The sequence below is a fragment of the Trachurus japonicus genome, chromosome 16 (assembly GCF_045865225.1).
Source record: "Trachurus japonicus isolate A0001 chromosome 16, Traja_1.0".
Lineage (NCBI taxonomy): Eukaryota > Metazoa > Chordata > Actinopteri > Carangiformes > Carangidae > Trachurus > Trachurus japonicus.
The window spans coordinates 22,268,916-22,294,121 of NC_140922.1; the positions used below are offsets into that span (position 1 = coordinate 22,268,916).

At 39.6% G+C, this 25,206-nt stretch overlaps 1 protein-coding gene across 5 annotated transcripts in view; it reads right to left on the reverse strand.

Moving 5' to 3' along the window:
• The window catches only part of LOC146972395 (CUB and sushi domain-containing protein 3-like), a 223,172-nt gene that overhangs the window by 140,006 nt on the left and 57,960 nt on the right, over nt 1-25,206 (reverse strand). For 4 of the 5 annotated variants that reach the window (XM_085802575.1, XM_085802573.1, XM_085802574.1 and 1 more), the window contains exons 6-17: nt 14,435-14,547; nt 13,102-13,179; nt 11,301-11,388; nt 10,621-10,745; nt 10,022-10,143; nt 7,403-7,506; nt 6,995-7,107; nt 6,517-6,699; nt 5,498-5,824; nt 4,683-4,877; nt 3,868-4,006; nt 2,841-3,028 (exon numbers count right to left, since the gene is read on the reverse strand). In XM_085802575.1, coding sequence (XP_085658701.1) covers nt 2,841-3,028; nt 3,868-4,006; nt 4,683-4,877; nt 5,498-5,824; nt 6,517-6,699; nt 6,995-7,107; nt 7,403-7,506; nt 10,022-10,143; nt 10,621-10,745; nt 11,301-11,388; nt 13,102-13,179; nt 14,435-14,547 — 1,775 coding nt within the window. The remainder of the gene's footprint in view (nt 1-2,840; nt 3,029-3,867; nt 4,007-4,682; nt 4,878-5,497; nt 5,825-6,516; nt 6,700-6,994; nt 7,108-7,402; nt 7,507-10,021; nt 10,144-10,620; nt 10,746-11,300; nt 11,389-13,101; nt 13,180-14,434; nt 14,548-25,206) is intronic. The other variant, XM_085802576.1, reaches the window with a different exon arrangement.

Sequence of the window (25,206 nt, forward strand, 5' to 3'; positions counted from 1 at the left end):
GCAGATAAAATCTTCTGAGCTGCAGAGGTATACATGTAAGCAAAGAGCTTTCATGAAACATGAAATTCTGTTTTTGCAATCATTAAAAATGTTGAAACTTTGATGTGATAACAATCATCAAAGCAAAGATGGGTCTCAGATCACATATAAAATAGAGAGCGCTTTCGAAAGTGTTTCGACTTTTATCTTGAACTGAAAAATGCATGCTTGCTTGAGCATGCTCACTCAAAATGGATAAAAAAAACCTCTTACATGATAAATAAAAGACACTGCACTGAAAAAGTGATATATCATACAATGACAGAGACTGAGACTTGAGACTTGAAGAAAAATGCACTAATACATTTACTGCTCTGATGTTTGACAGTTTCTTTCAAAATAACCTTGATATAATTGTTGTTAGAAAACATGGTTTCATCTTCATGTTAAGTTACCTACTGAGAGAAGGTCAAAAGTAAATATTCTAGGTGGTGAGTATGAGTTGCAGGGCAGTATTTTCGAGGGGAGAGAGAACAGTGGGTATGACCTTGTTGAAACTGCACAGATAGACTCCTGCATCTGCTGGACCACCACTTCTGGTTTTCGAAAAATAAAATAAAATTGTCCAATATTTTTGCTCATTGCATGAACTGACTGTAGTGCCAGCTTCCACTTAATCTCCTTGCCTCAGTTTTACTCTGTGATTTCCAGGACTGTACTTTGGAAATCCTCCAAGTAGGGTTGCTTGATGCATAAAAATACACTAATTTTAGGCATCGATGGGCAACATTTGTGCAAGCAGTTATTAGGTCATTAGTGTGTAGGCTATTCTTGGAGGACATAACGACAAATGTAATTGTGCTCTTACATGGGTATGTATATATGAAATAAATTCAAGATTACTGCGGGAAGATTACTGTGGTATATACAGTACCATAAATATATCTATCTACCTAGAAAAGGTATATCAGAGGTGGAAATGAAGCCAAGAAAAATCACATCAACCTTTTCTAAAAATTTCCAAAGAAAATAATTGCACTTGAAATCATAACTCATATGATTATCACAATATCTGACAAAATAACCGTACGTCTTTGCTTATCATTCAGCCCTAATTAGGCTTTATTTGAAGATCTGATAACACTCCACGGTAATAAATTCTAATCCACTAGGAGATATGTACTTGCTGGAAGCCCTGCAGAGGTTCCCTTTTCACTACAAGACATGTCATTGGCCAGAAAGAAAAGAGTTAACAGTGATTTGTGGGCTACAGTATACACACTCATCAACATTAATAATCTGTACAACAGCCCTGGCCAAATTAATTTATTCATGTGTGATATCGGGACTCCAACTTTGTATTTCAGTACCTCTGTAAAAAAAAAAAAAACACGTCTTGCATTCCCAAATTTCCCAAAAGAAACACTAATTGATCACTGCTGATGCTGGCCTTCAGGGTGCAGGGATTTCCATTAATCTTAATCCTATGTCTATAAATCACAAACAAGAAATATGCTATGCAAAAATAGTAATGAAAAAAATACAATGGGCAAGAGTGAAGTTACAGAAAGGATACACTGAATATGATTTGATAACATTTTGCAATATTTTTTTATAACTGGCTAGCTCTACTGTAATAGCTATTGAATACAATGGGAATGATGCAGTGTTTGTGTGCCTCAGTTTATTCACAGTATAATTCACTATAACCCTATTTCGTAAGACCAATTTTACAAATGAACTAGGCTGGGTTTCCCCAAAGCATTTCAGCAGTAATATATGTCCTAAATTGCAGTGGAAGAAGCTAATATGATCTTACTGTTATTGCTTTTCGATAGCCTCATCAACAAAAGAGAAATGCACTTGAGAGTGAAACATAATAAGACAAAGGCACTTGTGGTCTGCTTTCAGTCAATAATACAGACATAATAACAAACTCTGTCTTATGAATCACATCTGACTGACAAGAATAATAGTCGTAGTGCAAACAATCGTGAAAACACATCAAACTATGTCCAGAGCGTTTCTGTTTGATTTTTCAAAGACTACTGCTCCGTGTAGAGATATACAAAGGAAAAGCTTACACAACCCTCCCTGAGAACATAAGATTTTAGTCAAACAGCGAACATTGATGTGGGGTTTGTAGTAGGTAACCCATACTCATGTAGGATCACAACTCCAGACAAATATGATGTGATCTAATCCTTTGAAGTCCCCACATCTTCAGTGAACTTTCTGCTGATTAATTCCAGCATTTATTTACATTCACGAGTATAATGAATAGGCTACAAACACTGACTTACAGCCAATTTTGTTGTGAGGTTTGACTTTTATATCACCACAGAACAGCTCACACTAACGTCCTTTCAATGTGGTTTTTAAAGTGAAGTAATGTGAGATGAATTAACATAACTTAACAGATAACATATGATTAAAAATCTTAGTGGAGGGTTAGGACAAACAGCAGTGTTTAAGATTCTGCTCTCATTCTCCAACTTTTATCTCTGAACCGTGTTTGAATAAATTAATTTCATCCTGGGAACCAAAGCTCATTGAGCCAAGTTGTTATAATAATACTGGGGCTCTTGTCATGTAATTCATCTGAAACACATCCTCAATATGGTTTTGTCTTGACACACAGTATCAGAAACTTTATGAAAGAATGGCAGATCAATTAAAATCCACTGTCATAAACCACAATGTGGTGTGAGACGTTTGTCTCGTTACTCAGTTTCATTCAGTTACAGTTTAATTTAACCCGTCTAATCATAATTGTTTGAAATACTAAAGTATGAAGTAAATACTTTGATGTAGGTGTAGAATTCATTCAGTGCATGAAGGAAACAGCAGTGTACTCTCACCTTCGTAGAAGATCTTGAAACCGCTGTTCGATCGACTGTTATCAGTGGTGAAAAGTAGATATAGGAAGTTGCTGCTACTAAAGAGGAACTGAGGGACCTGGGTGCCATTAAAGGAGCCAATCAGAGGAGAGAGCAGGTTGGCGCCATCATGCACTTCCAGGAAGTCATAGCTGAGTTCAGTTTGAAACCTTAAAAGTAAAAAAGGAGAGGGACAGTTACTGTTATTGATATTGAAAACAATACTTCTACTTTGACAGATGAGACAGTTTGAAGCAATTTGGGGTGTCCTGTCCACAAAGGTAACACTTCTAGTTATTGCAAGAATACACCATCAATGAGTTTCTTGGAAATTGCACATGGTATGGATCAGCAGCCACCCTTGGGACTCTACATCAAACAAGTGACACCAGCAGGAGTTCCAATATCACTATTAAAATTGGGCAAAAAATACCTAAGACTTTAAAAAATGAACATATTACCTTCCATATAATGCCAGTAAAAACCGCATAAACTAACCACAGGAAAAGTGTCTCATTTCAAGGAAAGGAGTGGCAAAAGCCTTTGGCTCATTTCACAGAAATATCACAGGGAAAGTAGCTCTTTGTTTCCTTATAAAGGAATGTGTCAGCATAGAGAATGCAATGATTATAAAATACGATCATTTTATGGCTTCGCTTTTTTATGTTAAGAAATCAAGATCTTAAAGCAAGCCTTTCTTTTCCTTTTTATTATCATGCTCTGAAGAAGTGAGTGGGAAGCCGGTAAGCAAAATAAAGAATTACTCGAGGCTTTCAACACTTTTGGAAACTAGGTTCAGGTTTGCATTCTCCTCTGACTTACTGTCTCTAACTCAAAGGCTTACAGGATTACAGGTAACACCTCTCTGATGCACATGTGCAGTATGCATGTAAATGTATAACACACAGTATGTGGACGTAAAGGAATTGTGTGCTGTTTTTAACTGTGTCTTATCTTGTGTGTTATCTTTGATTCCACAGCTGAGTTGTTGCAGCACTGTCATACAAACCTGTCAAAGCTGATCTTGATGGAACGTCCTGGTTCGGCCTCAATGACCCACTCACAACTCAGGGAGTCTTTGTAGTAGCCTGGCCACCCCGGGGACAGGATGACACCAGATGGCCCTGAATAATGGCCCCCACAAGGAGCTGGAGGAGCAAAGAGGTAGTAGACAAATGGTGGGAGGGATGGGAAGGATAAAGGGGGGAAAAAATTTAAGATATAAATAGATTGAAAAGTGGGGAAGGTGGTAAAAAGAACAAATACGAGGAGGGGAGGAAAATATATGGAGAGCAAAGGCTGTAGTTTTAAAGAGGCTCACACTCAGTAATCTTTTTCTACCAACATGAAAAAACTAGAAAAAAAATAAATATAATATGAGTCACCAAAGGCCTGGAGTTACACAAACACCTGAAAATAAGATAAATGTATCCCAGTTTGGGTGTACGCTGGTAAGCTGTTCCACAAAACCCACTCACTTTTTTTTTCTGGAAGTATTTTTTTGGGGGCTTTTAGGTCTTTAATTGATAGGACAGCTGTAGAGAGACAGGAAATGGGGAGACAGAGAGAGGGGGAATGACATGCAGCAAAGGGCCGCCAGTGGAATAGAACTGGGGCCACTGCAGCGATGACTCGTCTCTGCATATGGGCCGCCTACTCTACCCACTAAGCTAAATGACATCTCCCCACCCCCCCCTCATTTTATTTTAAAATTATAATTCCCTTCCCTTACAGTAGTTATTTATTTCTCTTTCCTGACATATTACAGAAGTTGTATCTATCTGTTCAAAATTCACACAATCATTAGCTGTTCTATTTCAGTACCTTCACATTTGGGAATGAGTCCGCTCCACATCACCTTCCCTTCCTCCAGATGGCATGTGATGGTGTCAGCCCCCTGCGTCTTGATGAAGCCCTCCTCACAAACCACAGAAATGGAGCTCCCCAGCTGGAAACTGTCCCCAAAGCGCCTGGCATTCAACGGTATGCCAGGGTCAGGGCACTCATTACGGCCAAAGGCTTGTAATGAGAAGAAAGAGAACAAGATCTAGTGACAAACGCTCTTGTGTGAATGAGAAATAAGGCCTGCAAAGAGTAGGGAGATAAGGGAAATGGATGTAGCTGTCCATGGGAGATTTAAGAACTAAAAGACCTGTTCTGCACACCTGGCAGTGACAATGGCCTCTGTCTTTCGAACTTGTTGTGCTTCACCAGTAGAAAAACGAATTACAATGATGCAATGGTCCTGTATTAGGCTCTGAGGCACAACATTTAAGCACCGAGTGCACTGTTCTAAAAGTTTTTGTAGCACTTTGACCACTATGGCCCAATAGAGTACATAGAAAATTACAGATGGTGGTGAACTAAATTTCCTCCTTTATTATTAAAAAAATATACAATAAAAAATAATTTGCAAACAATTAAATTTCTAAAGATAATAACCACTGCTTGAATATTGTTTATCCATTTTTAAATATTGTACATATTCAAGAGGTTGGACAGTCTGAGACTTAATTGTGCTAATCAATCACACAAATTCCTATCTCTAAAGATAATGGTGGATGAGATGGATGTATTTTATTATAAATGTTTCACTGTGATATAATTGTTAGAATTAAATTGGTCAAACAATAACTTACTGCTATAGGTGATATTGAACCCCCGGCCAGACATGGAGTGATCAGCCTGAAACTCCAGCTGCAGTACATTGCTGTTGGAAGTCAGGTGGGAAGGGACTTCTGCCCCTGAGAAGCGTCCTAGGACCGAGGCTCCTGACTGGTCCCCATCTTTGATAGTGAGGAAGTCATAGGGAGGTTCCAGGTCAAAGTCATTGAAGGCCAGGTGGATTCTGGAGCCTGGCTCGGAGATAATCAGCCACACGCAGTTGAGGTTGTTCCCATAGCCCTCTGGGTAGTCGGGCGACAATACCGTCCCCATGGGAGCAGTAAAGTTGGAGAAACAGGGGACTGTGTGATGGAGGGTGCAAAAAATATCAGTAATGATTTAAAAACTTTTAAAAATCCCAGGTGAAACAATTTGCTTTACAGCAACATAGACATTCGCATGACAATTCACACGGTGGGATCTGCCATGGCAGGGTCAGGTCCAAAGATGAGTATAGAACAATGTCAGCACTGTATAACTAGCTCAGCAATAGAAGACAGCACCGCTCCCATGGGTGCTGAATAGTTTAGAATAGGGAAACATTTTAAGGGGGTAGAGCATAGAAGTTAGTGTAAAAAATACACAGAGCAATATAGGTGCCATGGATATTGTACACCACTGTCCCAATGGACACTGTTAACTAGATTTTGTATGTGGGTTAGGTACAGTGGAACTCAGAGGAGGGTTCAGCTTGCCTAGAGGAAAGACAATGTACAGTATAATATAGGGTTTCCTTTGCCAGAGTATTTGTGGAGTACAGCACTGTCTAACCTCCGTTCTACTTTTTCAAATCAACACCAAATAACAACATGAGCATATGCTATCAATTTACCACTTTACATTATGTATATTGCTGTTTACACATAATGTGCTGCATGGTCATTTAACAACGCTGTAATTAATCCTCCAGTAGTTTAGTGTCATTGTGAACTTTCCAAATGCATAAGTAATTGCTTCATTGGCCGGCATGAAAAAAAGCCTGTTTTGGACTCACATATGCAGATGGGGATATTTGCCGACCACTGATTGTTGTTCTGGCAGGTTATCATCCTCTCCCCAATGAGCTCGAATCCAAACTGGCATTCAAAGCGCAGAACATCTCCATTTAAAAAGCCACTACCCTCTTGGTAGCCATACAGAGGTGTACCAGGGTCACCACAACTCTCTTTGTCAATTTCTGTGGGTGAGAAAAAGAGAGGGAAGGGATAGAAATAGAGGGAGAGGAGTAGAGGATTAAGTCAAGCCAAGTACTTTGAGGTACTTTTTTTTTCCTTTAATATTATCTATAAAGGTCCAGGTGAAGAATGTGAGAGCCTGGTTAGGTAGGTTTTTCGGAAGGAGAGAGGGAAGAGAGTGAGAGACAGACAGATAGGACAGAAATGCAGACAGGAAAATGGACTGGTTGAATGAAATGGAGACACAGACATGAATACAGACGGTGAGAGATGATATCAGCACTAAGGAATGTCTACCTTTATAGTTGATCTTGAAGCCAATTGATCCCACACTCTCATCAGACTGGAGATGAAGCCACATTTGATGGGACATGCTGACAATAAGGTCTGGGACGAAGCTTCCAGTCAGTCTGGAGACAGGGGAACAAAAGAGTCACTGATCTTCTTCTACCATCAACTCATCACACAATGTTATATGGAGACTTTCTTAAGTCTTATAAAAGAAGTGAAACTAAACTGGAAGAAAATACATCTTGAATTGAATGGTGTAGTTTATAAATTGAATCAGGGTTTGTTGATTTTTGGATAATTCTGCTTGACAACAGCACAAAAAAATGTATCTATACAGGAATGCAACTTTGACAGCAATATTTGGCTACAACTATAATACAGTACAAGTGCTCAAACATTTAATGTAATACTTACACTTGTATTACTGTTTTAGAGTCACCTACTTCCCCTCCATCGCCGATGGTTAGTGAGTCATACCCAATTTCAAGGTCAAACTCTTCAAAGTTGATTTGAATAACCTGTTGAATTAGAAAACACACTTTCTTTACAACTTGTCCTTTGCCAGGTTCTATGTGAACGTAACAATATTTGGAAGCAGCATTTGTATGTTAAAATAAAGCCTGGATAGTTTGTGTGAAAATGTTGATGTGTTACATAATGTGTCTGTCAGCAATGCTTTTGTAGATTCTTATCAATACAAACAAAACTATGAGTCTGGAAAACCAAAACAACTCAACCAGGAGGCAATTTGTTTTCACACTTCTGTACTAAACTGTGCATTTTTGACAACATCACTACTACTAACCTGAGAGTTGATCTAATTCGTGGTATTTATTCATGTATCTAGCCCATCCCATCAGATAAGAAGTAATTTCCTGTCTCTCAAGTTTTAATAGTAAATAACCACCTCATTTATAAGTAATTTATTGCATAGCTGCTCATTTCCATAACTTGCCATTAGAGAAAATGTTTCTGGGGAAAAGCTAAACTGAGAGGAAAGCCTACAGTATGTTGAGACAGTTAATGTCATGTACATTTTTGCAAGCACACAGCAACATTTGCTCAATATATAATGTTAAATTAATAAGACTACTCCCATCTCTTCAGAAGGCTGCATACAGTACAGTAGCATACACTATATTATCTTACTTTTATGAATTATGCAGAAACCATCCCAAAAACTAATATCGACAATAACGTCAAGCTAAAATGGAAGGCAAACATAAAATTCAACTACGTTTTTTTGACTGTTTATAAAACTGAGCTCAGGTCCATGTTGCTCATCCCCACAAACCAAGGACAACACAAACCTTCAAAGCAATATAGAAAATGACAGCAGCATCTCTTCATATTGCTTTACAGCATAAATCAAACACTTAAAACCAATCATTGTGAGATAACTTTCAGAGTCAGAAATTGTTAATTGCCTGTCCACACACCCTTTGTGATACCTTTGTAAGCTGTCAAAGGTATATCTTTTGTGTCCCTTAACAAATATACATAACACCACAATTTACCAATCAAAACTGGCAACATCTGCTTACACTAATAATCATATAAAAGTTTGTGTATTACAAAGTCATAATGCATTACAGCCACATTATCTCAACCTACACTTCGCCTGCATGGATTAGTGATGAAAGTAAGGACATGGAATTAGGCATTAGTGTCACATCTGTTGATGATAACATATGATGGCATCCTCTGCATATTCTTTTCTGGCCATAGGGAGGACAGAGGCTGCTCAATATCCATGTGCATGCGCCTCATTACAATACATGCATAAGCATAATTACCATAATAACACTAATGGACCAAGTTTCTGTGCCAAGTCAATGGCTTGTTTGCCTTGGAGAGGGCACGACGGCACAAAGCTATGGCACTTGCCAATCCTAGTGAATTCTGAAAGAGTGTTACTTGGTTGGTTAATGTTTATTAGTGGGATAACACTGAGCTGACACTCCTGTGTATATGACTCACTGGACAGAATACCAATAGAGACAAATGTGATGTACTGTAGAGGAGCAGTAATGACCATTAGGAAAACAGCTTTGACCTCTTCACTTTGGGGAATAGCTGGTCTCATTTAATCATTATTTCTCTCCATTTCTGTTACACCAGATGAATGAAGCAAATCGCTCAACTGCCAATAGTCATGGTCAAACTAGCAGTTCAGTGAGAACTGAAATGCAATCCACTGCAGCTTGGTATATTAATGAGGAACAGTTACAATGACTCGGGTCAAAATAACTGCATTTTCTGTATAACCTTTTCCCACCTTGGGCTGTCCTTGGACAATAAATGCATTCATAAATGCATATCCAGGAGGGAAATGCACGAACAAATGTTCTACACTGCAGGGAGGGTGAATTTACTAATGTAAAAAGGTGAAGGTTCACTCTCAGGGGGTCAGGTAAAATTGTGCTTGTGACATAACTAATTAGAGACACATTTTTAGAAAAAAACCCTAGTGGACCACTATGCCTTATACACTCAACTATAAGTTATTTCCAGGATAGCTTAAATAAATAAATACAGAAAACAGAAGACTATTTATCATCTTAATAAACACACTTACAGTGCAATGAGTCTACTTAAAAGGTTAAATAAAAGTAAATTCTACCTCATAGGATTTCGGGTAACAATGGCAAACACTTTTTCTTTCATTTCAGAGTATTATTTTCACCAAGTTTAGCAGTAACCCAGGGTCTTGTTATACCTCAATTCTGTATCTACAGTAGGTGGCCTTTTAATCTTGGCAACAACTTTATTTATGTTGAATAGCGCAAACAAAGTTACACATTGGGACTGGTGATATGAACAGGTACAACACAATATCTATTGCAATGATGCACTGTGTAGATAGTATCACCATTTATTTGTTCAATTTAGAGATCTGTAGAGGAGATAAATGAATGAGGATGCAAAGGCCTCTTAGTGGTGGTTGCCCAGATGACAACAGTAGCTGTGGGCTTTCATTAGACTTGGTCCAAAAGCAAATACTTCAAGGCTAGAAAAACAGAGGAGCCCTACCTTGTTTGGATCGCTGGCTGTAATGATCCACACACACTGGGAGTTACTCTCATACTGGATAGGGAAGTTAGGGGACGTAAAGGTCCCCGATGGTCCCTGTAGATTCGACCCACACGTTTTCACTGCAACAGTATAAATATAAACTTGAAGAAACACATATACAGTACACACATGATTCAAAAAATCTTCAAACATTGAATAAATATATTAATATACATTGCACATACAGTAGTGTACATTAGTTACAAGTCCTTGAAGACAGTCCTAGAAATTCACAATAAATATTGATGGAAGTAGTGCTCGGAAGCAAGTAATAATTCCAACATTATAACATGACAGAACGGTAATGTATTGTTTGCACAAGTAGAGTGAGGGTCTATTAGCTGCATTTCCATTAATCAAATTCTAAAAGGTGCTCCAGGTATTATGAAACATAGAAAAACAGGCCGAGCATTTTGGAATTAAAAAGGAGAGTGCTGCAGCAGAGGCTTTCCTACATAATTAACAGAAATGAACTTTCCTCTATCTGCATAGGGCCTATATCCAGAGGCACTGCCTTAATCAAACTGTTTTATTAGCTTTTCAGGAGCCTTACTCACCCTTGCAGACAGGTCTGTGGTCGCTCCAAGCAGCGAAGACTTCAGCTACGCGCTGGCAGGTAATCGTTTTGGAACCCTGCAGCACATGGTCTTCGTCACAGGTAAATTGAGCAGTTGCTCCGATGCTGAGAAGATAATAAACACTATTAACACCCCAAAAAAGCAATCAATACACCAAAAATTACTCCTGATGAAATATAAAATTCATCAATCATTTCATGTCATATCAAACTCAGTAGATGTAATGGTGAATATGCTCAATATGTTCACAGGCCTCATTTTCAATACTCCAAGTCATCTTAGGCTCAGAGGAAACTGGAGAAGGTTTCTAAATATGTGTAAATACACTATATTCATGATAATGCAAAACACTGAAGCTGAAATGTAGTGTCTGCTAAATGGAAAAGTAACATTTCTGAAAGTAATATTGTACAGTACTGTATGTAAGCTGTGAATGTACATCCATTTTAAGACTTCACACTGTACAGGATTAACAAGAACATTCTCCATTGTGGTGGTAAATAGATCAGGTACTGTACCTGATATACAACAATTATGCAATGTAAAAGTTACTGGATATCATAACATGGAAATTGGCAGAGAGCACATTTTCCTACTCCTTAATTTTCCTCTACAAAAATCTGAGCTTCTTCACTTGAGCTGTAGAAGTGGTAACTCACCTGAAGTCAGCGCCAGTCCGTTTGCCATTCTCCGGCTCCCCTGGATCAGGGCAGTAATTAGACACTTGTTTGATTCCTCCTTCATTCACTAGGTGAAAAAGAGAAGGACAGAGAACTCTATGAGAAAGACACTCTCATTTTCAAAGCTTCATGCTCTCAGAAAACACCCGCTGCAGTGAAAAGCACTTGAATTGTAGGTAAAGCTGCCTGTTTGAATGTCCACTGGTTATGGTTGCTGACAGAATTTGGTTACAGGGATCACATGTTAGAGAATAATTTCATTTCCCCAGATAGTTATATAGTTAATGGTAAATCCCTCTGTGTTATAGTGGAGTGCTATGAATTAGAGGACTTTCTACATCACAAATCAACCTCATCGTTCAATGCCAGAGACAGTTATTTGGAAGAGCCGTTGTGAATACAGAGTCGTGTTTTGTGGTATCAGAGTGAATACCAAGGGTAAATGTAAGTCTCTTACCTGAGCTAGACAAAATAAAGAGAAATGTATCTGGGCTCAGTGGGGACTGAGAAGATTAATTAACTTTTAACTATCATTCACAGGAGCTACAATAATCACTCAGTGAGTCCCTCCATACATAATAATAACTTAAGTATACTCCACTAAGCCTTGTAGCCTTTACAACTCTAGGAAAAGGTAAAAAGTAAGAAAATGTTTTCTTTGTTCTAGTTTTTAACCCCGTCATCTCCCCCCACGTCCCTCTCTGTAAATCAGAGACCGCATGCGATGGTAAACATGCGATTCATGAAATATGTAGCATCATAATTATCCTACAGGTTTTCTGAAATATTTGCAATAAGATATTAACCCCACCACCCACCCTCATCCACACACACACACACACACACACACACACACACACACACACACACACACACACACACACACACACACACACACACACACACACACACACACACACACACACACACACACACACACACACACACCACACACACACACACACAAAGCACCTTCCATTTTAAAACGCAAGAAGTTCTACCGGCATTTGTTTCAATGTTTGACTTCTTTCGGGAAGTTCATTAGCTTTGAAGTTAATTGTTGCGGGTTATGATATAGTTATGGGCTCAATTATATGCAATAAATCCACAAGGCATATAAAGCATTTCTCCACAGTCTTTTAAGTGGTATACAGCATTGTCTTGTGGAAAAGATTACAGCACTTTGCATTATTCATGTTTCCGTGCAATGCCGATTCTGTGACACATACAGTAATAAAGATTACAACCTGTTATCATCGAAGTGTTTAGCACACTGTGGAGTTAAAGGGAACTGTGCTCCAGATTTACGTTAATGGCAGGACTCGGCAAGTAATTACAATGCATTCACTTTGGTATGTGGGTACACAAATCATTGTGCGAGTGGTCACTCAACCTTGACTGCTGCTGTGTGAGTAGATCACACTCTCTGAACTCTCTGAACATAAGTCAATCTGATGTGCCGCCGCTTAATGCTACAGAGGGAGTTTTTTGGGGGGTCTGAATCTGGTCAAATTTAACATTTTGCTGCAATATACATAGCTAGGGCTGGTCTAGCTGAGATAATTTCTGTCAGGACAGGGCGTCCAGAACAGCAGGGGATATAGGGCATCAGAAAGAAAAAGAGACTGCACTTCTGCAAAATCTAGTACTGTAGCTTAATTCCTTCATAAAATGATGCAGCAAAAAAAAGACGAGAAAAAAAAGACCCTGAACACAAGCCCTACATAAACAAAAAATCCAAACAATGAAAAGAGTTGCATAAGAAAAATAAAAGACTTACTCAAAGACAGTTTGTTAGTGTTGTCCTTTCCTGGTAATAATTTTACCCCTCTGGATTTAAGCTCTCCAGAGCTTTTCACTGGTCGAGAGCAATAGAAAGAGTTCATTAGATAAAAGAAGTTACAGTATTAGATGTGAGAAGATACAGTACAAGTGTTTCTTTCTCTGGATAATACTTGTTCCTATGAAGAACACCAACATGTAATTGCTACTTGTGTGCATCCCTTTTCAAAAGAAATGAGTTGAACGGCTCTGATGCATTCCTAAGGGTTGCCTCGGCAATTCTATAAAACCTAAATTAGTTTTTCATGTTTATCTGTTCATATAACTCAGAGATATTAAACAGTGGATAGAAATTGATTGGTCAGAGCAGATTTAATGGTTATAGCTTGTAGGGGGAAATACCACGCAGAATCAAAGAGCAGCCCAAGGACTGCAATTCTACATATCTTAAGACAGTCTAATTAAACACAGCAGGGGCCAGATTGCACACAAAAGCCAGGTGATGCAAGCGGCTGTCATAATTTTGAAGTATCAATTTAATAGCCAAAAGCAATGAATGGTGTAACAAGCAAAATAAGGTTGTTGTTTTTTGGGGGTTTTTTTTAGCACATTGTGACAATGCCTCTTGTTGAACGATTACACTGTAGGTCAACTGGTTAATTCAAACTGTTATACACACAATTAGGATGCAAATCTACTAAGCGACCATATAAGATTATATGCTCAATAGTATACTGCGTAATAAAACCACTAAGTACTCGTCTTTGCCTGCCCTTTACATTAACAATAATCATAAAAGCTCAACCACTGCACAGCAACGCACTGCAATAGTTGAGAAATGCGATTTTTCATGCTATTGATTTTATGTCTTCATTTACAGTGAGTTGCCACACAAGCATGTTACTGAAAGTTTTTTTATATAGCTGTTTACTGTGAAGTTGCTGGCCTTATATCTGGCTTGGGGCCAGGCTTTAAGCTTCTGTGGTGTAGTATATGGAGCACATATGCTGACTTTAAAGTCATGCCAGAGAACAATGTCAGGGTAATGGATTATTGAGTTGCCAGGGCTGAGTTTTTATAGGGGTGGGAAGTATATACAGTATTTATCTCTCAAATATTTGATTAACAAAGCCCTTTGAAGTCAATGGTTTGAAGCAGAAAAGGCCTCCGTGCCCTCTACAGAGGGGGTATTAATCAAACTGTTTAATATTCAGTTAAGAAAGATCAAAAACATGTTTTGTAATTGCAGTGTGTTTTTCCTACGATGATCCCTTTTTGTTTAAGAAGGGGGCCCTCTATTACGATGTGCAAATGAAGTAATCACGTCTTACCTTGATACTGAGCCCTGAAGCCTTTGTGGCGGTGGTTGCTCTCTGTCACAAAATGCAGCCGTAGCCAGTTTTTGTTGCTAATGATGGGTGCTGGAATATTCATTCCAGTAAGCCTGAGTGGAGAGAGTCACAAATAAAAGAAAACACGTGTCATCTGTTTTAACTTTCAACTATATAGGGTTTTTTTTAACTCTTATTGTAATTCTTATGTTACCATAATTAACTAAAATAGGAAAAACTGACAATTGAGTGGAATGAAGACATGAAGACCTACAGTAATAGTTGCCATGAAAATCCAGTGCATAAATGTGAAAAGAAAAACTTAACGTTGACTCTAACTTTCACAAGTTCTTGGATGTGTGTGTGGGAACATAACTAGTAACAGACAGAGAAAACTTTAGTTTGTTTTCTATGTACAGACCTCTATCATCATGTGTGAGGTTGTCTCTGTGATGTCTATGTGTTGAGACCACATCTGTTTGATGTTTGTGTTTTAGATCAGAGGTTTTATTCAGCATGTGGCCATAGCATCAGGAACATTCTATAATTGTAGAGATTTAAAGCTGCCAGGGGCCTTCTCATTTGTCTGCCTAACCAGCTCTGGCTTTTTTCTATTGCCTTGAAATCCCTGCACCATGCCCCTGTCATACACAGTCAATAGTGCATAATGCCTTTCTAGCTATTAAACAGAGGCTTGGGACAGGCTGAAAAGAGGCATCGAGCCTTGTGTTCCCAAATTAGCTCAGGATAAAATACAATGTATTGACTTTTTATCCTGTTTGTGTGTATGAGTATGTTCACACATAAGCATGTCTATGTGACTGTGTGTGTCTTAAGATGTGTGTAGTCATGTTTACAGTCTGTTTTTCTATACAATTTCTTTGACACTATTTGGCATTTACTGTGGAGCTACCAAAGGGCCAAAGAGACTAAATCAAAAAGAAAGAAAGAAAAGTGGCAGAAAGAGAAGTGAAGAAAGTGGTGATGAGAAAAAGAAATACTTTTTCCCTTGGTGGCGATGGCAGATATACAAAATACATTGGAGTCTATTTGTCATTCGATTCCTGCTTACTTTCATTACATATAAGGTTCTGTATATTTAATGCATTTGTACATTTCATTTTAATTGATTATGAAATGTGAGATGGTGATGAGATGAGATGAGATGAGATGTTTTAATACCAACTCTTTTTTTTTCTTTCCAATTATCACAAAGGGAGTTAATGGCAGGTCCTAAAGGGGAGTTGAGAGGTATTTGATTTTCACACAAAAGTTGACCTTTTCTCTCACTGTGTTGCTGATAAAATGCTAATGACAACAATATAAGGATAGAATGAAAAAGAGCAGGTTTCTAGTAGCTAAACTGTTTAGAGGAAACTGTACCCCTGTTTCCCTGCAGTGGAAGCTGCAAATTATCACAATTCACTCACATTTCTGCTAGAAGTCTAAAAGAAAATGGATTGTGACAATAAAGCTGTACCCCTCAGGAAGGTACTGGGATGCTCCAGGCAGCACAGGAGTGATGTTACAAATTTAAGACCAGCGGAGGTGGATATACTATTGTCACAACAGTTAAGTATGGCAGAGCAAGTGAAACATTATGTGCCATCATGAGTAAACAAAGCCTTAATGAAAGAACACAGAGGACTTAATTCTGTATAATTTCACAGAAAACTATTCTAATCATTTGTACAACAACAGTATACATACAAAAACTTTTCAGGTACATGCAAATTCAAAGAAATATAAACCATGGTGTGACATGGTGTCCTGGGACGCCTGGCTTGCACAGGGAAAAATATTCTCCCTCGCCACTCCTTCCAGCTACTGTACTCCCAGAAAGAGCAGATGCCCAAATGAACACAAATGTGCTCATAGGCTAGAAGCTGGCAGAGAAGGAAGACTTACTATATCAGATATGACCTGAGAAATTGATGACTTGCAAGCCAAAATGTTCTCATGATTTCTTAGGTAAAGATATTAAATGCTGTATGTAACTGTGCACAACAAATACAAAGCAGCAAGTCAGGGAAAATGCTCTGACTGATGATAGAGTTAGTATAGTATTTATTTCACGCTTGTTTCTCAAGTTGTCTTTTTATATCCAGTTTGTGATTTAACACAAGCTAAATGGGCAATTCACAAATTATTTATGCTTGTCACTGGTACTTGTCAATGGAACAGTCATTGCAACAAATACATGACTTGTGGAAAGCCAGCTGCCCTGTCTACTTAAAACAGATGAACATGTGAGTGCTGTCTACTGGTTTCTTCTACTGGATCTCTTTCCGTGCTTATGAAGTGACAAAAATGAGAAATTCCAATTGGAAAAATGGATTCCTCATATAATACAGAGCTATTCCATTCCTTCACTTAAGCTGTCTATTTTTTCCTCATAGATATGCAATGTGGCTTTTCGGAGATAACTTCTTGGCATGAGTCAAGGGTTTTCTGTGCCTGGTTTCATCCAAGTTTAAGAATGCATGCTATCACTGATTTGGGCCATCTCAAGGACTTGTGGTAGATTCTGACATAGGTTTGTGAAGCTCACAGAGCTCTCTGAGCAAAATGTGGTTAATTTGATAGCATGAGAGGTTGAAGAGAGCATGGCAATCTCATCAAAATACCAACATAATGAGTCCCAGTGTGCAGGTACTGTGGCCAAACGTGGCCTTGAGGCCAGAGCGATAAGCTGAAATCTCTGGTGTCTCTACTTAGTTTCACAGAGAGGCGGGTTATATGTAGGTGCACCCCAGATAATGAGCGATCAATTCAAATTTGTCAAAAAAAGATAGGGCCAGGTTACTTTGTCTTTTCCTCCCACACGTATTCCATAAAATCTGACAAGAGGGAGTAATTGCTAGAATATTTTATGTGATAAGGAAGAAGCTGCTGCTCTCTATCCCTCGTCAAGTTACTCTCTCTTCAGAGACTGGAAATGCACTTATTCAGCGTGGTGCTTGTCTGCCAGTAGATTGGTTTCTGAAAACAGTGAGCCAGTAACTGTATACCCAGTAGCCTCTTAGATTAATTGCCCTGGTGAAATACCTGGGTCAAATGTCATTTCACATTCCTTCAATTAAACGCTGAATTCTTTCCACTAAAACTGCAGTAGAGCATAGCTTTTGGAGACAATTTGATGGGTTACAGTAAATTTGCCTGGGTGGATCAATAATAAATCCAAGAAAGAAGAAATTGAATCTAATACACATGGTAATCTAACCAGCGTTGGTAATTTAGCTGCAGGATACTTCTTGCTCTCAACCTGTTTTGAATATTGTAATCTTCCTCTGACAGCCATTTAGCCACTCTGTTGGAAAAGGATTGTTCATATTCAGTGAACCAAGCTAAATATTGCCAGAATGCTCAGAGAAGTAACAATCTATTCTCGACTCTCGGCTTTCTTAATGTGTTTGCAACATGCAGAATCAATCGCAATGAGAAAAGTCGGAAAAATATCTTAAGGAACAATTAATTTTCATGGTATATAAGGAAAATGGTGTGACTAAGATCCACAAAAACCTTTCAGGTTTCATGCTTTGTGTCCAAATTTGAAATAATGAGTGACACGTAATCTACAGCTTGTTGCTTTTGCCCTTTGTGAACACCGCTGCACAATCATATGAAAGGTCAGAGGAGTAACAAAAAACTGTTTTCCTCGGTCTAAGTCAGACTCCAGCGTTGGCTTCTGTCAAAGGAAACACAGAGATTTTTCTGTCTATTTTCACAGTGATTGATGTGTAGCCTCACATAAACCTTCACTAGCGTGACAACAATGGGATCAATAAACTCATTTGCAGAGATCTGATAGAAATCTTCAAATGATAAAAGGATAAAACCTGCTAAGAGGTGTCAGCAAAACATATTTTCCTGCCCCACTGTCCTAGACTGTCCCCCAACAGAAATTGGTTTTTAGAATTAATAATTGTCTATTATTTCCTTTCAGGAAACTGGCTCACAAAATCAATCAGTTCAAATGTTAATATATTTTCCATTTCATAATAACCATTGCATTTGCTGGAATAAATTCAACATTTAAATACAATAATGTCTATGAGGACTATATTTCCTGATGTCATTATTACTCATTAAGAATACATTTCTGACTGTAGTGTCTTGTGAATCATTTCATAATTCATACTCTCTAGCACTTGAGTTAATCATTTTGCAAAGGGTCAAGGTTGCTTAGTTTGCAACATATCTTTTCCATCCATAGTTTTTTTTCATGTTTATCACTTGATACCTATCAATATTATAGTTTAAGAGAGGATAACAAGTTAAACTGGGTCATGCTTTACGTCTATTTGCCTGAAAAAGGCAACGAGGAGATGTTAAATCTGGCTGACATTGAGGTTCCAGGCTGTCAATCGTCGTTAAGAAGCTATAAACCTCAAGGGTAATTTGACAGTTTGCTTGTTTCTGCCTGCAACTGGTGTTATATGTTAGGATACTTGAAAGTTTAGCTGCCCATTGGCCTTGTACACGGTCATAGACTCATAAAAGAAGAGGGGGAAAGAGAACAATTAATTTATTTGTTTAAAAAATGTCCACTCAGACAGCGGAGGAGTGTGGACATTCGAAAAGGTAACTAAAGCACCCTGTATATAATGTCACAGGACAGTTGGGACTGGTTTTATTGATTGTTTTGTTGTGTATATTTTAGTAGAGATTTTATGCATGTTTTTATTCTCTTGTGTGTTTTAGTTACATTAACTGTGTTTTCCCACTGCCTGTGAACCCACCATCTTGATTAAATGCACTGCACCTGCGAGGCTCTCCTGTTCTCCTACAGACCAATCATCGGCGGAGGAGGAGGGCCCGGACCGGAAACAAAAGACCGCAGAGCACCAGAACACAGAAGGAGCTTGGCTAGAGAAGTTGCCATGGGGAGACCGGACACTCGAGTCGGACGAGGAGAGAGACGAAAGGAAATCCAGACGTTACGATGTGTAACACTCGCAGCGGCAGGGCTTTAACGCTCTGCCTCGTGTGTGAGTACCCTTTTGGGGATATTAGTAACGTTTTGGTGTGGAGGTCGCTAAGAGAGCTTTGCTCATTTTGAACGTGTATACTGGCAGTGATCTCGTGTGTTACAGGTGGCCCTCCAAAGAAGGACGAGGCGTTGCACACGAGTTTCCCCTCCAATCCCACTCGCCTCCAATCCCACTCGCCATCCCGGTCTGGCTGAATCCTTTTTAAACAGAGACTGCTCGTTTTATGGATTTTACCCCTGTTGGCTTTTTAACCCTTTTAACTGGACTGCAGCTGTTTTAGAGGGTTTTTATCAACTGGGTCTTATTGTCATTTTAAACTGTAGCCTAAATAAACCTTGTACATGCATTGGCATCTGCGCCCTCTGTTTTTTATCCTCACTGACAGTGTGCTCCCACCCGATCGTAAGAATCTGCAAATAATCCATAAACATTTATTTTTCAATCTTTATTCACTATCCACCCCTTACAGTTTTGGCGTTGTCGGCAGGATCGGGTTTAGAGCACCTGTAGTGATTGAACAGAGAGGCCACCATGATGATGCCAGTGTATCCTGGTGCCCCTTGGTTGCCAAAGTTTAAGGGACCAGGTGGTGATGTAAAATACAGTGACTGGAAAGAGCAAATGCAAGGATACCAATTGGAAAGAGACTTTGAAAAGAGAGATCATGGAAGATGTGAGACTGCAGATGTCTGGCCTCACGCAGGAGCTGCTGAGGGAAATAAAACCACTTCTCCAACCAACCAGCAGGATGACACAACCCCCAGTGAGATACAGAGACTCGTGATGTTGCAGGGACTGGCAACATTAAAGTGTGGGAGAATGTCACAGGACAGTTGGGACTGGTTTTATTGATTGTTTTGTTGTGTATATTTTAGTAGAGATTTTATGCATGTTTTTATTCTCTTGTGTGTTTTAGTTACATTAACTGTGTTTTCCCACTGCCTGTGAACCCACCATCTTGATTAAATGCACTGCACCTGCGAGGCTCTCCTGTTCTCCTACAGACCAATCATCGGCGGAGGAGGAGGGCCCGGACCGGAAACAAAAGACCGCAGAGCACCAGAACACAGAAGGAGCTTGGCTAGAGAAGTTGCCATGGGGAGACCGGACACTCGAGTCGGACGAGGAGAGAGACGAAAGGAAATCCAGACGTTACGATGTGTAACACTCGCAGCGGCAGGGCTTTAACGCTCTGCCTCGTGTGTGAGTACCCTTTTGGGGATATTAGTAACGTTTTGGTGTGGAGGTCGCTAAGAGAGCTTTGCTCATTTTGAACGTGTATACTGGCAGTGATCTCGTGTGTTACAGGTGGCCCTCCAAAGAAGGACGAGGCGTTGCACACGAGTTTCCCCTCCAATCCCACTCGCCTCCAATCCCACTCGCCATCCCGGTCTGGCTGAATCCTTTTTAAACAGACTGCTCGTTTTATGGATTTTACCCCTGTTGGCTTTTTAACCCTTTTAACTGGACTGCAGCTGTTTTAGAGGGTTTTTATCAACTGGGTCTTATTGTCATTTTAAACTGTAGCCTAAATAAACCTTGTACATGCATTGGCATCTGCGCCCTCTGTTTTTTATCCTCACTGACAGTGTGCTCCCACCCGATCGTAAGAATCTGCAAATAATCCATAAACATTTATTTTTCAATCTTTATTCACTATCCACCCCTTACATATAACCTCAGACCAGAACAAATCTTCAATCTGAGTCTTTCTTTTCTTAAGTTCCCTCAAAATTTAATTTCCTAGAAATTAAGGTTACCACCCCTCTCTTTGAGCCCTGTATACTGACCCTTTGCAGACACCTCACAATTATCATGTGACGTGGGAGGCGGCGCCATGGTGGACGGCAGAAAGTGATAAGTGATACAAAAGACCGAGAGATTCTACAGCGAACAACAAAAAAAACTATTATTTATAAATGTCCTCGCGGATGTCGGAAAGTTCCTGGCTGGATTCCTTTCTAAATTCTCGTAGCTCTTTCAGGATAATTCCAAGATTAGCATCATGGCTCCTTTCCGGGTCAGTCGGTTGCATGTCTGCTAGCATGCTGTTGCTAGCTTGCGATAGTCGATCTTCTTCCATGTCGTTGTTTTCCTTTCTTTGCGTGACACTTTTCTTAACTTTCCTGGGCATAATCTTTGGTCCGTTACATTTGCATTTATATTGGCGCATCCCACAGGAATTTTGAGTCGTAGCCGGGCCGTGTTTAATTTTACTGTCGGGAGCCTGTTACTCTATGCTGCCGATGAATTTAATGGGCATGAGGGAATAGTGTCTGTTTGCTTGTCTGTTTGTTTACCTGGTCGAGTTGAAGCCATCTCTCTAAAATTCTGGCCCCACTGACTGCACTCTAGCTTACTCTGTCCCACTTGAATTGCAGAGCTTAAACAGAGAACTCTGCCTAACAGCCTCTGACATTTGGTTACATATAATAACATCATCTTGGAGTTTCAAAGCATTCAAGTGATGCATGGTGACTGTTCATCAGGCACATAAATAAACCTCCTACACAGGTGTCACACTTTTGTAACACACAGAGGTGCAGCCAAATGACAGACTGGATCATGGCAAGTGTTAATGTTAAATGAGCAAGATATCAATATATATATTATTTGTTTGTTTAAAGGTCCAGTGTGTAATATGGGGGTGAAACCATAATATCCAGCATTCAGATTCTAGTTTGCAGCCCCAACTCGCTTGCTCGCACTCGAGATATGTTGGTGTAATTTATCTTTTATACCTGTGGCCCCTCCCGCAAGGCTTAATATCCAAGTAAGCATCTGATGTGACTACGAGGCATGTGACAACATGTTACATCTCTGTTCTGCCAACAAATTCATTGACACCACACACTTTAACAACATGGTGAATAAATGCGTGTAGTGTACCCTTAATTGCCCTACTGAAACAGTGTAAGGGAAAAGGTGTGTGTGTGTGTTTAGGGGGAAGCAATGGACAAACAAGGATGAAAAACCTACAAGGCATATGCTGCTGGGACTATGAGGCATTTTGTCCAGATGCATTTCTGTCAGTAAAAGAGTTAATTCTGGAGCTATTACACCTAAGAGAGGATGGTTACCTGATGGGTCTGTCAAAACACATCAATGTCGTCCCATATCAACTCCCTGTCGCACTCTCTTTAGCTACGTCAACATGCACTACTTAGCAGTCATTGCCACACTCAAGGCACCTCTCCTTTTGACTCCATGCCTCCCTCTGACACAGTATCTGCCTCTCTCTCTCTGTTTGTCTTTCTCCCTCTAACTCCGGGTGACAACTCTCAGGGACAACAAAGCTTGTAGCTCAGTGATTGATTAGAGCTTCTTTCAGCCAATTATAATTAATGCCCAGCAGGATCACATAAACCTGGTGGATGCTCCCATTCACACAGGACATGGAGGAAATGGATAACCTTAGCCTCAAGGTTGGGGGCCAAACCCATTTCATATTTCCTTGTTTCAGTTGCGAGTGACTTCTACACCAAGCCCATACAGAGAGTCATGCATGCATGCTACTGAAGAAAAGAAAGAAAGAAGTCCTATTTTAACAGCGTTAAATCACACCAGAAGTTATCTCAGGGCATGTTGTATTAGAGCAGGTCAAGACTCCTTGTGACAGAAAACTGATGGTCATGATGGAGAAGAAAAGAAATGCCCATGGCTTCATTTCATTTTGAAGATGAACACTGCTAGTCTTAATCATTTTCAGGTATACCGTAAACACGAGTGTCACTGGTTCCCAACATAGCAGGAAATCCATTACCAATATCCTGTTAAAAATACATTTGCACCATATACGCAGACTTGGCAGATTTTCCTTCAAATTAGAAATCCTGAAGGTAAACAGCATTTGGACATAGAAGCTTTTGCGTGCTTTTTCCACTACTCCATTTGTAAACTGTAGGTCAGTCTCAATTCAGGGTATGTATCCTTCAAAGGCTGAATTTTGTATGACAGTGGTACAAGTGAATTGTTCCATTTCGAAAGCTCCTTTAAATGCAGTTGAGAGATGCATCCTTCATTTCACAGGAAATGAAGGATCCAACACAATCCTGCACAGTTCAACCTATACCAACATTCACTGAGGTGTGATAGTATTGAGATCATTTCTGATATGGAAAACCTGAAAAGGTCATGTGGATCAAGATTTCCGTTGTGAAGTGAAAGTGCAGTAGAATGATTGTAGCCTTGGAATCAGAGATAACAAAACATTATGTTGAAAATTGCTCATAAATCATTAGGGGAACTGACAAAGAATAAGGTCAATAAGCAAAGATGGGGCGATGGTATCTCCCGATCTTGTTTTTGAATTTGACAAAAGCTGATCATGTGCCCTCTCTGTGAGTTGCTACAATTCAGTCCAAATGACACATCTTTAACAAACAAACATATCCATAAAAATGTTCTGCACACAACTGACCCTGAAAATTAATTTGCAGGTACACTTGCATGCCAGTCAGCTGGCATCTTTCCCTTTACCATAGCTTCTGATAAAAGCAACTGAATTTAAAGTGCTGCCCCTCATGTCGGCCATACTGGACCTTTGTTCCTCTGCATGCTTGAAGGTCTCAGGAGGCAGACCTCCTCATTATCCAAAGAACTAACAGGCAAATTACACTAGATGCGGAACACCGCCGTGCCGGAGCGGAGCCGATACGTTTCCATTCTAGTCAGTGTGTGTGCTTCCACCAGCTGTCACAGCTCTTTGTCACAGCCCCGGCAGCCCTCTGCAACATACTGTATAGGCAGAGCTTCTATTTTTGCCGGACGCCAGAGCACAGTGCATCAATTCAGCACAGAGCAGATCATGCGGGACAAGAAATCGTGTACAAAATACAAAACATTTGTATTTTGAGGTTTTCAGACACCGTTTCACCCCGTTGACACCATGAACGAGGAGATACTGATTGTAAAATCACAAAATAGGCAGATCAACAGGTCAGCATTGATTTGTTTTCCTGCTACTCCTCTGGATTAAATGAACTGTTTTCAGTTTTGTGGTTATCTCTATGGAGACTACAGTCTGCTATATCGCACGATTATGAGTGAATTTGCAAGATCTCATGTTCCCGCTGTCTGGCGGAGCCGCAACAGTGCGCATCACAGACGGATCTGGTGGGAGTATGGAGCCGTTCCGCAATCCAGTGAAATCCTGGTGTTAAACAGAATCCTGAGGCAGTGTCCTTGGCCTTGTCTTTCCAAGCCCTCACCCCTCTTTGGAGCTTCCAACTTTCTTGCAATCAGTAAATCTAGAGAAGAAACTTATTTATTCTCTCTATGAGTTTGTTCTCCTTTGTTTTTGTTTTGATTATACATGAATGCATGAATTACTAATTCATTATACCAACTATTACAACTTCCTCCTCTTTTTTGCAGTTGCTGTCTCTCCAACCAAGAGTTCTTTGTTGAACCCCCAGTCATCAAACTGATCTCTCTTCATCTCTCCTCTTTCTTCTTATGAGCACAGAGAGTTTGGTCTGGGTTTAGAGCTGCAATGAGCCTGTAAAGCCTGTTCAAACCACAGTATATGTGCAACTGGGGTACACAAATAAACTTTACAAATTCTTGTACTGACACTTTCTCTTGTGAAAGTCAAAACCGCCGTCATACAAAGTACACTAATTCTGATAAATGTTCTGACATCTATATATTTCAAAGCCTGTGTTTTTCACCACGTTTTATTTGAAAAGGCTGTTTTTAAGAGAATACAGACCGTGACCTGACAGTTTGACAGTTATAAACACTTAAGATAAATTTCAAGAGAGAATTTATTGCTAC